Source organism: Cotesia typhae, unplaced genomic scaffold (genome assembly GCF_013202065.1).
Source record: "Cotesia typhae breed Kobodo isofemale line unplaced genomic scaffold, CoteBio_Ctyphae contig_59, whole genome shotgun sequence".
Taxonomy (NCBI): domain Eukaryota; kingdom Metazoa; phylum Arthropoda; class Insecta; order Hymenoptera; family Braconidae; genus Cotesia; species Cotesia typhae.
Window position 1 is genome coordinate 3014718 of NW_027423761.1, and position 13771 is coordinate 3028488.

Here is a 13771-nt window from a genome sequence, read left to right on the forward strand (position 1 = left end):
ACTATAATTCATGCCCAAGCTACTAAACGTTTGACTTGTGAGAAATGGACGATTGGGCTGAACTTAATGAAAACGAAGTTTCTTGCAAAGACCTTGATAGCTCGGTTGTTAGTTTAGCTAGGGAAAATATAATTAATATATTTTAATCGATATTAATGAAATATAAAGAAAGTAAATAAAATTACTTATAAAATAATAACTTTTATAAAAATTCTGTAATATATATAAAATATTCATATTGCAGATAAATTATTTATAAAAAGTCTTCACGTAAAAATTTACAACATCGCATAAAAATAATTGAATAAGAAAAATATTCACTCGATTTACATACATAGATTTAAATTAGATACTAACATAAATAATTTTACAATCTAACTATTAACTACGCGGTTTTGCTGTAATTATTGTTTCTTTTCAATTTTCTGATCAACTATAGTCATTATTTTTTTTTTTTTAAGAATTAAAAAAATAATTATTATTATTATTATTTTTTTTTTTCAAATTATTGTACGATTTACGTTAAATTTAACAAATTTCACATAATTCAATTGTTATTAATATACACAGGATAACAGAAATACTGAATACTTAAAATAAAAAAGATAAATATGAAAATAAAATTCATAAGATCACACAAACATAAATATACTCATACACACGAATGTTTTGTTTTATTATACACAAGGTAGGGATACGGAAATGAACGACTTGTAACCAAGTCGACTGAGCAGTGAGCTTACGATCCACAGTCAGTCAGTCTGAGAGCGCTTACTTAGTTTGTCTTATGTTCTGAAAATACAAACATTCTTTTTCCGTTAAATACTTATATACAACAGCGTTTGTCAATTTATTGATATTAAATTTAAAAATATGAAAAAAAATTTTAATCTATCAAAAATGGTTGATCGTGGTGAACCTTGAAAAATCAATCAAAGACGTCGACGTCCTGCATAAAGCTCGATTGAGTCTTTACCAGATAGGATATTTCATAATTACCGATATCGTTATGGAAGATATTTAAAAAAAGGGAAACGGTAAGCGAATTATTTATGTTTAAAACTATTCAAATTGCAAAGTATATTTTGTTACGTTGGGTGGACGTTCAACTACATATTTGATCTAAGGCTGCAGTTTTCGTGAATCAAAACTCTGGCTAAGAGACTTTAAATTACCCGAACTCGCCTTACCAAACTAATACTAAAACTTATCCTAATCTGTTCGTTCGGTATTGGTGTCCAGATAGATGGGACCTTGGTGGATCCTTGCAGTCAGTCTGGTCTGGACCCTAGTATCAGTCAACATGATGAAGTGACTTCGGATGACCTTTAATATGTATTCTCAGGAGGCGGGCAGGTGTAGGAAGAATTAAATTTGTCAATGCAATTAACTTGAATCGTATTTTATTAACCAAAAATATAACACTTTGCCACTTTTATTCTTAATATCGCGTATTGAGTGAGCATTACTTGAGTAACGCTCAAATAACACGTATATGACTAAATTAATTTTAATAATACGATTATTATTGTATTAATTCCTAATAGGACCTGGTTTACTCTGTAGTACTCAATAAATCTGGTATTTTTAAGCAATTAACTGCCGTAAACCGTTAATATGAGCAACCAGAAAAAATACTAATAGAACAAAGAGTATTAATAAAAAAGCAAAAAAACGTGGAAACTGATCTGCGCGTTCTTTTTATACTTGTGGCTGCTATATTGATATCACGTGACTTATATGACCGAGCGCTTACAGAGATGTATGGGGATCACTCGCGTAGCAGATTTACAATATAAAATAATATAAATAACTCTACAACTTGCTTATTAACTACGCTGTTTTGTTACAATTATTTCTCTTTCAAGTTTCTTACAAATTTTTTTATTTTTTTCTTTTTTATGAATTTAAAAATAATTATTGTTAGTTATTAAAATAAATAAAGTAAATAAGATTATGGTATCGGTGAAAAATTCTCGTCTGTCAAAACATTAAATTTGAAAAATGTAAATTTAAGTTAATGTTTACATAATAATGACAAGTTCTGCGCTACTATACAACATCACATTCTTTCTCTATCTTTTTATGAAAGTAATTATATTCATTCTTTTTTTTTTTTTTTTTTTTTTTATAATTATGAATCTTAATTACAATAGATATTGGTTCTTTAATTTCAACCGACCAATAAACTTAAGTTTCATCGTAATATTTAAGTCGTAACCCAATAAAGATTATTTACAAACTTTTACGGATAATTTTTTAAAGTTTACGCAATATTTTAATCATTATTGTTTTTATAAACCATTTATTCAATATATTATTATTAAGGCTAATTCTGTTTTGTAGGTAGAGTTTATTATCATGAGTTTTTTTTAACAAAAGTATCAAGAACCTTTAGAATGATAAAGATAGGAAAGATAGCTGTTTTCTCTGAGGCGTGACTTTATCAAATTTGATTATTACCGTAACTTTTAATCTGATCAGAATACTGGTAACATGTCACAAGCTCGGCGTCTTTTAAACCTCCAACAATTATTTGAAGCCAATTATTAACTCGTGTGTTAACTTAATCTTCAAGCAAACTCAGAGTGTATTATGTTTTACATATATAACCAGAAAAAAAATCTGAAAAGCGGTTGGACCCACGGATCAACCTTACATCCTCCTTCTATTTTCCAGCTCAAAGCGCTCGAAAATACTCCTCTATAAATTTTCAAGCTCTTTCAGTTCACAACATAATTATTGATGTACAACATCTACATTAAAAAAAAAATTGTGGGAATGAAGAACATAGATTTCGAACATAACATCACAAAACCAATATTTTGAAAATTTTCAAACAATGATATTTTTAAAACACTTGATTTGATGTAAATTTTCAAATTTACGTTTTTTTTTTTTTTTATACTTAAATCGAAGACTTAATAAGATTTCCAGTTTATTGATAAAATCGATTTTAAATGAAGATATTGATAGTATGTAGTTTAATTTAGAATTACTTTAATTTTTTTTATCGATGTAAGTGACATAAGTAAGATATGAATGTAGGCTAAATGATAAAGTTAGCACTATATTAATTTCATAAATATACGTTACTAATGCTTTTGTTGTAGTCGTCTGATTTGTTCTAATGCTGAATCAGATGCTTGTCCCGCACAAGGTACTTTAATTCCACCAGACAATTTTACGTATGTCCCGGATAAAGACGAACACAGCCATGACCCAGATGAAGATGCCAATCGAAATGCTCTTTTTTTATGCGATTTATATACTGCCATACAAAAACAGTTCAGAAGCATTGAAAACATATATAACGACATAGCAATTTTGTAAGTATATTGTTTTGAATTTATAATGTGTAGTGTAATAAAGTAATGAAAATATTGCTAAATTATATGAATCGCATGATTTCTATAAAATTTTTGATATTTTGATTTTATACAGACATGAAGAGAGTGCTAACATTCTCACACTGGATGCGGTGAAATTAAAAATGCAGTCATGGCAACGAAATCGAAAACTCCCTAATTTAGAATCGGTTAACGATTTTAACGAGCAAATGGAAATGGAAAACTTTGCAAACATATCCCGTCATAATCGGGGAAAAATTGAGGTTTTATTCTTAAAGAATACTGAACATCAGCATACAAATATTATGTTTGCTGATAAACAATTAATGAGTAAATTACCATTATATGAACTTTTCTTTCAATCTACCATTAAAATACTCCCCCAAAATTTTGGCGCAGTACAACTAATTAGTATTTCAACATATTTTGCCGATCATGTAAATATAAAGAAAAATAATATGTAGTTACATTATTTATGAGCAAATAGCTAATGACAAATGATTTCAGATTTTTCCAATCGCTTGGATTCCAGTATTGGATAAAACTCCAGAGAGTTGTCTTGCAGTAGTGCAAAAATTATCATCATTAAAAACGAATTGGCGACCACGAAAAATCTTTCATGATTTTGATGATGATTACTCTAAATCTTTTGCGGAAATATTTCCAACAGCAATCAAAAGAGGAACATTTTTATCTCATTGTATGGTATGTTAATTTTATTTAAATATTCAATATATTAAATTTTAATCATAAATTACGTTTAGATAATGATGAAAGAGGTAAATCGTTTGAATTTAAGCATCAGAGATGGTCCTACCGCTATAATTTTAGCTAAAATTATTGCATTAAGCCTTCTACCAGCCTCTAAAATATTGGAGAACTTTTGTCCAATCGTATCATCTTTAAGTAATCAACAGCTCCAAATGTTTAGAGCTTTACTGAATTATTATATTCATAATTGGATTAACGGAGTAGGTGTAAATAATTACAGCTTCTTTAAAAATGCTCGGTGTTTAGTGAAAAATTCTGATATAATAATCAGACATATGAATAATCATTTACGAAATGGTCGCACTGGATGGGATTTTCTTGGTAAATATATTGGGAAGGAGGGGGGAGGGGCAAAACGAGGTTCGGTTTTACATGTAAAAAGGTTTCCCATGTAGCCCCTCCCCCCGTGCCTCTTAACTTTATATAAATTTATAAACATTGAATTAATTTTTAGACCTATTAAGATGATATTAAAAAATTGGTCGATTGACTTATATAATAATGATTCAAAATTGAAAACGAGACTCTTTTATTCAGTAAAATATTGAAAATTGTCACAATATAATTGCAAATTATACTCTGACTTTTATGGTTTTATAAAAATATATTACCAATATTTTTTTATTTAGATGCAAATATCACAAGAGATTGATTTTTTTTTTTGAAAATTCAATTAAAATAAAAATAATTAAAATTTTAGAATGTAATGGTTCAGACATATAATCATTTGTTAGAAACTACAGTTCTCATAAGCATTTTAATCGATAAAAAGTTATAAATAATACTGACATTTTTTAATCATCATTGACTATTTTACTTTCGGAGCATTATACTTTTAAGTATAAGCTCAGGTGCACAGTAACCTATCGGATCCGGCCCTTTCTTACCAAAAGCATTGGACCGGGTTCGAGTCCGGCGTACACTAATGGATATTTTCACTATTTGAGTGTATTATTATTCTGCTCAGCTCAAAAAAAAATAAAAAATAAAAACGAGTTGCAACCTCAAAAGTAAACCCCCTACCGTAGTCACTCATGACATTAATAGTTTATAGGACTTTAAAACAAATAAAAAAAAAGAAAAGTATAAGCTCAACATTTTTTTAAATTCTGAAAAAATAACAAATAATTAATATTTTTATTTTCTTTGTATTCTATAATTCAGAGAAAATATTGTCCTGTAGTGAGCAATGTGATTTTCATTTTGACCATTATCAAGAGCATCAAAAAATAAATTGGAGTGGATACAAAATTAAAAATATTTTCACTGGAAAGAAGTTATGTAAGCCACTTGATAAGCTCTGGCAAAATATCGGCGAATCTCAAAACTGTCAAGATTTCTTAAAAAAAATTGGGACATTATTAATTCCAATTTTGAAAAATATGACCGTTACCGGCATCAATTTATCACCTCAGTTTAAGTTAATGAGACGTGAAGACAATAACTCAGAAATAGGTATGAAATCAATAAATCAGTAGATTCATTTAATAAAAGAGAAAAATTTTTTCAATTAAATCTTATGTTAAGCTTTAAACTTGGATGAGATCGTTCGTCGTTCAAATCAAAATTTACTCGCCAACCAACCCACAAACAATAATTTGGAAAGGTTAGAAATAGAATTAGAGGCGACAGACCAAGCAGAAGAAGAAGAAGAAGAAGAAGAAATCTCTACGTGCTGCATTTGTAAAGATAGGCGTCCAATTATGAGATACCAACCGTGTGGACATGTAGTAACTTGTGAGCAATGCAATACTGGATGGTTTGAATCAAGACGGGACGATGGCCGAGAGATGGATTGTGTAATGTGCAGGGCTGCGGTTAACTTAGTTGAGTTTGCAGAGTTGGAGGTATTAGTATGAGTTTAATACATTGATAATTTATTTTAAGATATTTTAATTGAGGTTGAGCTGTAGTAATCTAATTTTTTAAGATACTATTTAATAATATATTTCTTAGACATAAATATTATCAGTTAAAATGAAGTTAAGAATTACATGACTGAGATTTCCAAGTACAGTAACTAAAAAGATTTAATTAAATATAATTAAAAGATTATATTAGCACAGGGCAGCCTCATTATTAGTCGTAGTTATTAATATTTTTTAGAATTTCAGAAAATTCACTTAGTAGTCGTAATATTAGAGAGTTCAAGTTCTTCCAGAAGACCACAGTTGGGATAATTACAATGATTATTGAATTTATTTATGTCGGTGTGTGTGTGTGTGTGTGTGTGTGTGTGTGTGTGTGTGTGTGTGTGTGTGAGGCACGAAAAAGAGAATAATTAATAAATGTTAAGATTTTTATTTTAAACTATAGAGAATAATTTGATAGATGATTTTTAATTTTGGTTAAAATAATTAGTTTAAAGCCTCTTTTTCGTGTGGTTTGAGGTCATTATGTGGATGACCGACTGTACTTGGCTGGGTTTTACCGAGATTTCCCTAATAAGCCACTGCAAAATTGACATTGCAGGTGAATGCAGTACAGTGGTGAAGTCGTGCTCGGACGCACAGGTACATCTTTATCAATAAAGATGTACTTGTTGTTTTTTTTTTTTTGTACATTCAAAATAAATTTTCTTTTCAATGAAGCTTGAGATTTTTTTCTTCAACAATTCTTACTTAATTAATTAATAATGTCGATTTATAAATATATTTATATATATATATATATATATATATATATATATATATATATATATATATATATATATATATATATATATATATATATATATATATATATATATATATATATATGTAATTCTAAGGATGATCATCAGCGCTGTAAATAAAAAATAATATATTATTGTACGGTAAGTCAGATATTTTTAACATTTCTAGCCAGAAAATTAAAAAAAATTATATGAATTAGGTTGAATCTTTAAACTTTGCGCGCTATAATGTAGTGCCCTAGAGTGTCACGCGTATATTTTTGCGCATGCGTAAAATACTATTTCTAAAGGATATCCCCAATTAAAATTATTTCACTTGCGCAGTTAAGTTAACCTAACAATGCTTATGTTCTATTTTTCTTGGTGTTGTTGTTCTTTTGACAAATAATTAATTATAATAAAATAAGTTATAAATGACAATACAAAGAGAATAATAAAAGTATTGCATTTATACTTACACCAATGTCAACGCAATAATGTTCATTTTTGCTTATACAACGATAAGTTGTGGTTTAATTGAAAATGTAGTTGGAAAAGAAAATAATCAAAAAGGTATATAAAAAATATTTTTTTAATTTTGAACAAAAAAAAAATTAATTATCTCATAGGGAGCTTTTTAATACGGTCTTATTCTTATTCTATATTATTATGCTTCAAAATGTTGATTTTTTAAGTTTTCATAATTTTATGAATTAAGAAATTTTTATAAATTATTATTTTTCAAAAAAATTATAAAAACTTAATGAAAAACGATAAAATAAAATAAAATAACATTTTTAATAATTATTCAGGCATATTGTCAATAGGCTTACTGAACTTAGCCTCACTTAAAAATTTTTTTTCCGATTTTTAATTTTTTTTTTTTATTTATCCGTGATTCTTCGATTATAAAAATTGATTGTATAAATAATTACATAAATTTTCATCCTTAAATTTATCTCTGTTTATTAGATATCTTTACTTTTATCTCTTAAATTGATTAATTTCCATTCATTATCGTTAGTTTGTTCACTATTGATAATTGTTCCATCATAAAAACCGTTCAATAGCAAATTATTCTATATTTTTAATTAAAATATTGTCATAGCCTTATTGCTGGGTTTCACATGTGCCCGCGGTGTAATGTAAACTCGCGTTGCTTACGTTGTAATTTGTAATGTATATCACCACTTTACAGTAGTTCTTGTAAGATATATTAACATCACTCCATTTTTATTACTTTTTTTTTTTTAAATATAAATCAATTACTATTGTGATAATTCTACAGCAACAGTGTAAGTTATTGTCGGGATCATATTTAAAAACTCATAATTAAAGTCTGTAAAACTCCAAGTTATACTTAAACTTTGGGATGTTGAATACCGTCTGTTTTATTACGGCCTTCAAAATGCATCTCCAAAATTCAACGAGATATCTTAATTGGCAGATGATTTTACGATTGTTGCTTATGATCACTGTAAATAAAATAAGTCAACACTATTATTATTATTATTATTATTATTATTATTATTATTAATTATAACTAATTAATTAATTAATAACTCATTATTTATTTTATACTATAGAAGCTGGAACAAGCAATGGGGTCATTGTCTAAAAATTTTTTGAAAATTATAGGCTTGATACATCATTCATCGAAGGTTTCGAATGGGTAAGTACATCACCTAAATAAAATATCAATCAGTATTAATAAAAGAATAAATTAATATGTTTACTAGTTTTGCCAAAAACAAGGATGGGTACTTTCAACAGAAAGACAGAGAGCACGTTTTTTTCGTTTCAATCCTCACGGACATAGATGAAAACCGCTATTACTGTGAAGATATGTGTTTTAAATTTTAATAAAATTGTCTCAATTGTACCGACAAAGCTAGTTGACCAAGGGGAAGAACTTGTTGATTAGTCGTGCTTCATTTCGAACTATTCCAGCAATTACACATCGTAAAATTATGTATGCGCCCCATGTCTGGTATCAGTTTCAAGGTAGGATTACATTGAAAACTTTCGGGTATTGATAAGCTTATTCTTATTATTAGCATTAGATAAATTATTATATGATTACAAATGATGCAAAATACCATCTCCACTTGAAACGTCTCTAACATTAACTATCTTTACTTAAAAATTTGGAGAAATCTCACAAGATTACTATTATTTTCAAGTAGAGGGGATTAATGGTAAAGAGGTTTTGAGTAAAGATGGTATTTTACAGTAAATGAATTAATTATTAGATTAGATTTAAAATTTATAACATTTATTATTTCAGAGATGTTTGGGTATTATTTATATGGTGTACATTGAAAATCATACTTGGAAATATACCGGTATGTATTCAAGTACCATCAGTAGACGGCCTGCAAGTTTCTTCGTTAGGTAAATAGTATTGTATATTCTGAATATAATATATTAATTAAAATATAATAAAAAATGCTTATCAATGTGGTTAAGAACTTGGTATGAAAGGGATAAAACATTTGATTGTCTTGTACAATACCCCTTCTAAATTAAATTTTTGACCATAGTTATGACCTATATCGATCAAGTTTAACATGAATATCAAGATTAAAAAATAAATAGAAATAACACTTTACATAAAAATTTAAGAACAATTCAAATGTATATTTATTATTTAGTGAATAACAACCCTTCATACTTGAAACAATAATTTTCGAATTTTTTTATAAGTCTCATTTCCATTCATCTTTGAATCTTGATATTCATGCTAAACATAACCGATATAGGTAAAACTTGTAAAACCAGATAATCAAGAAATATAAATAAAAAAAAAAATCAGCATCAAAATTTACTACAACGTCTAAGCCTCAGTGATAACTATTTTTATTACATTTAAATTACGATCTAGAAGAAAAAACATATTATGATAGTAAAATATACATTATTGAAACCAGATACTATTATTTCCAGGAATCCGTATTGAATTGGTATTATTTTTTGCGGTAATGATCAAACAAAAATTTTGCTTCATTTTGCTAGGCTACATTAAACTTATTAACAGATGTATTCACTACTTGCTGCTCTTATTAAAATTTTCTGCACGCCAACACTATTTTTATGTGTACATGGTTCTTAAGTGCATGAGACAGCTATATTTGTAAGTAGTTCTATAAATTATTGCATATAAAATTGAATCATAAGATGGCGATAATTTATATCTATATTTAATTAACAGATGGACGCCGTAGTAGCTGAATTGAATGGTGGTTTAATAATGGTACCCGATGGACTATCTTTAGCTCTTCTTCCTGAACCACTGTTATTGTTATTAAAATTACAAGACGCTTTATCACTTGTTCTTCAGCCACAACTTATTTCCGCGGTGACACTCGGAAATTTTTTTCCTCCTGCGGCTGTGACAGCTACATATTCTTCAATGCTAGATAAATAATTAAAAGCGGTATATATCAGAACTTTTGCACATTTATTACTAGGATATCGTAGCTGTCTACATTGATTCGTATTTATCCTAAATAAGTTATTACATTTCACAAGGTTTGTTTTTAAAATTGTTAATTCAATAATTTTAGTTGATTTGAATGATTTCAATATTAATTGTTTTATAATTATTATTACATCATAAATTTTTCAGATCAAAGTTTTAAGCGGTACTATACAGTCAAAAAAGAAACCCTGTTTTTTAATCTTTTATTGTTTATATTTCTTGTCAAAAAATTTTTATAAATTAGCAATTTTGGACAGAGTTACATAAAACTTTGACTCATCGATCGATATATGTCATATTTCAATGACATATTTTTATATATAAGTTACTCGCATTTTAAAAAAATAGTCCATTCTTTTTGACTGTATAGTAGGTGCCATACTCTACCGAATCTGTGGATCTCAACAATAAATCAAGGGGCCCAGGTCGAATAAAAACAACGGTAACAAAAGTAAGCAGTTGAAAAAATTATTGAAATATATAACAATGATGAAAACATTCAACTTCAACAAGATCCTGACACGTAATGATTAAAAATGAATTAAAATACCATATTTTTAAATTTTTTGTTTAATATTTCAGTTAAATAATTTTTAAATAATGAATTTAGGCAAAACCGTCGAAGTAGCAGTGAATCGTTGTATTGCAATAACGGAAAATATAATAATAAAGAATTATACGAAAATCAGGTGAACAATCAGAGATATTTTCAAAAATTTCAAGGTTATTGTGAATTTCCAAGATCTTATGGACTTCAACACACACGTACTACTATAAATCGTAGAAAAAGATATCATCGGAAAAGAAGCTGGAGCTAGTGAATAAACATTTTTAGAAAAAACTAATATGACTAAAAAGTTAGTATTTTTTTAACAATATTTTATTTTCTTTACATAAATGTAATAAATTTATATTAGATTTTTATTATTGATGTAGACTTTTCATGTCATTGTTTTCTGTTATTGCAAAAGTTTTATACAAGTAGGAATTTTAACGCATTTTATTATATCAATCAACAACCTTGTTCACTGTCATTGCAGTTTTGTAAATGTCTTCGAAAAACCGACTGTTAAGCAATTAAATATAAGATTTATCTATTTGTAAGTGAATATATTGTAATATTTGTTCACTTTATTTTTAATTATCCTATAATTTTAATTTTTTTTTTAACTGTTTCTTTAACAATTATTCTAATTTATTTTTTTATTTGCGCTCCTGATGAGAAACCGATATAACTATCTTTGTTGTACTTGTAAGATAAAAGAAAACTAAAAAATCAAATTTTTCGTTATACAATAGAATTAAAAAACAAAAAAAAAAAACATTGCCAGTAAGTAGATCTATAAATATCCTGTAAATATTCCAATGTCATAGCATTATTTTTTGAAATTTTTATTTATTTAGAATAAATTTATGAAACTCCAATGCCAGGAATCAGCTGTTTAACAACAAAATTAAAATTATTGATATTGTAGATTCATTGTACCTCGGTATATTAACATTTGATATTTTTCGTAAAAAAATCTACAAACTTAATTTTTAATTCCCGATTAAAAATAATTGATAAATTTTACTTAAACTTTAATGAATGGTATTTCTTATAGCATTTTTTTCAAAATTTTTTTAATTGTTTTATAATTTAGATACATGTAGTGCTTAATATTAAACAAATGACAAACACGACTGTTATATTACTATATAGATATATTTTTGTTTCCATTGTAGTGCGAACATTAACGAATTGAGTTTGGTGTAATAAGTTAATATTTATAATTTTTTATACCTGACCATTTTTTTTATTAATTTGTCTTTTTTTTTTGTTCAGAAAAACTTCGAGTTGTTAAATATGCCAGCAGTATCAGCTGTATCTCTGGAACTAGCTATAAAAGTATTAAAAACATACATTACTTATTTTGCTAATGGATTACCACCGTAGAGTTCAGGAGTCTGACAAAGAATTGAAAAAGATGTCAAAATTCAAAAGATTTCCTGACCTCAAGGAAAAGTGGAAAATTGGTAGTGTAAGAACTAATATTACTAAAAACAGAAATAATATTTTAACAGATGCTCTAAGAGAATGTGGTATCTCTGTACACACAATCCTACTAACAAATCTAAACCTATTATTAAATCTAACAACGTGGACACCAGTCTAGACATTAAGCATGAAGACGAAAATGATGATAATAAACATGATAATTGTGTTGATGATAGTGAAAATAAAAATTCTGATCTAGATTCTAACAAATGTGATATTAATGAGCAAGATCATTTTACTGTTGAAATTAATCGAGACGAATGGAACAAAATCAAAAGCCCTGAACCTCTTATTCACAACGGTCGCAAGTACATCGGATTTAAACCAAATGTTTGGTCAAACAAAATGTCATATGCTTTTTAGAAGCAACATCATTTGAAATGGGCTTTCGTTTTCAAAAGAGGTAGAATAATTAAAAATGGTAGGGATTATGCAACTATGAGCGGACATTGTAAGGCAAAGAATTGTAAAAACCCAGTAAAAGGAATTATAAAAAATTATCCAGGAGATGTCGGAACTGTCTATATTAAGATGTACTGTCGCGATACCAGATTTATTAAACACGATGATATGAAAAGACCGCTCAATAGAGCAGAACGTTCGGACGTACAAGAGGAGCTTTTGAAAATGGGTGCTTCTGCATGGAGAAAAATAAAGCTGAGGATGCTATAGAAACGGAAGATGCTGATTCGCCTTTTTATATAATGCAAATACGCTTCACCAGGTGAAAAAAGAAGCCACTGATAAGAAATTAGGTATAGAGAATAGTGGAGTTTCATAATGAAGACTGAATAACAATGATTCCTTTGCGGTGATATTTTTTTACAGGTAAAAAATTTTAATTGTAATTTTATCTGTATTTTTTCATTTAATACAATCAGTTATTGATACCAATCTAAATTATAACTTTGCTAATGAATTGTATAAAACTGTTTATTGTAATTAAGAAATTATCTTGTATAAACTTTATTTTTTTTTTTTGTTTGCAGATCGGAATGAATGAATAGAAAAAAACATAATTATTATCATAAAATAAAAATAAATTAATAAAGAAAGTTTTCAAGCTTAAACAAATCGACGAAAATTATTTAATAGATACCAGATGCTTAAATAATAGTTAGAATTTATAATTCAAATTTATAAAAATAATTTATAAAAAAATTAAAATATATTATATTATAAACGTTGATCTTGTATATAGCATCGATTTGTTGTAAAAAAAAAAAAAAATTATGACATTCATGCACTGAATGTCTAAAAATTGTACCAAATTTTAAAAGCATGGATGCATGTGTTATAAAAATATCTAATTATATCTTTTATACAAGATCAAATAATTATTGCGGCATACAAAAATATTTATTTTGCTGCAATAAATGACTAGATGGATGTAAATGTTAATAATGCGTTACTATAAATTAATTGATTGAATAATTTTTTTTTTTTTCATAAAAATTATTTACATGAATAAATTGTAT

The 13771-nt window shown here is 27.1% G+C and overlaps 2 protein-coding genes across 3 annotated transcripts; both read left to right on the forward strand.

Moving 5' to 3' along the window:
- The first annotated feature begins 755 nt into the window (after positions 1–755).
- Positions 756–6399, forward strand: LOC141532199 (uncharacterized). Its single transcript, XM_074250427.1, has 7 exons — positions 756–1037; positions 3114–3329; positions 3445–3787; positions 3858–4055; positions 4115–4442; positions 5286–5576; positions 5649–6399. The coding sequence occupies exons 3-7, from the start codon at positions 3494–3496 to the stop codon at positions 5978–5980; spliced, it is 1443 nt and encodes a 480-aa protein (XP_074106528.1). The 5' UTR covers positions 756–1037; positions 3114–3329; positions 3445–3493; the 3' UTR covers positions 5981–6399.
- A 736-nt stretch (positions 6400–7135) lies between these two features.
- Positions 7136–13422, forward strand: LOC141532172 (uncharacterized). 2 transcript variants are annotated; one of them, XM_074250395.1, is made up of 10 exons: positions 7136–7347; positions 8063–8251; positions 8361–8446; positions 8514–8778; positions 9062–9168; positions 9721–9752; positions 9986–10305; positions 10403–10778; positions 10866–11112; positions 12081–12405. In XM_074250395.1, exons 2-4 carry the CDS (start codon positions 8147–8149, stop codon positions 8635–8637), a joined length of 315 nt encoding a protein of 104 aa, XP_074106496.1. In that variant the 5' UTR covers positions 7136–7347; positions 8063–8146; the 3' UTR covers positions 8638–8778; positions 9062–9168; positions 9721–9752; positions 9986–10305; positions 10403–10778; positions 10866–11112; positions 12081–12405. The 2 variants fall into 2 exon arrangements, 1 of the variants encoding a protein (XP_074106496.1); XR_012480052.1 differs by lacking the exons at positions 7136–7347; positions 8063–8251; positions 8361–8446; ... (1 more) ...; positions 9062–9168; positions 9721–9752 and adding exons at positions 9863–9907; positions 13283–13422 and having other exon boundaries at positions 12081–13121.
- Positions 13423–13771: the final 349 nt, after the last annotated feature.

Bases quoted from the DNA above. Each gene is read 5' to 3' on its own strand.
- LOC141532172 (XM_074250395.1), top strand. From the start codon at position 8,147: ATGTTGAATACCGTCTGTTTTATTACGGCCTTCAAAATGCATCTCCAA. The intron at 8,252-8,360 runs GTAAATAAAATA...TTTATACTATAG, and splicing joins GATTGTTGCTTATGATCACT to AAGCTGGAACAAGCAATGGG. The intron at 8,447-8,513 runs GTAAGTACATCA...TATGTTTACTAG, and splicing joins TCATCGAAGGTTTCGAATGG to TTTTGCCAAAAACAAGGATG.
- LOC141532199 (XM_074250427.1), top strand. From the start codon at position 3,494: ATGCAGTCATGGCAACGAAATCGAAAACTCCCTAATTTAGAATCGGTT. The intron at 4,056-4,114 runs GTATGTTAATTT...AATTACGTTTAG, and splicing joins CATTTTTATCTCATTGTATG to ATAATGATGAAAGAGGTAAA. The intron at 4,443-5,285 runs GTAAATATATTG...TCTATAATTCAG, and splicing joins CACTGGATGGGATTTTCTTG to AGAAAATATTGTCCTGTAGT.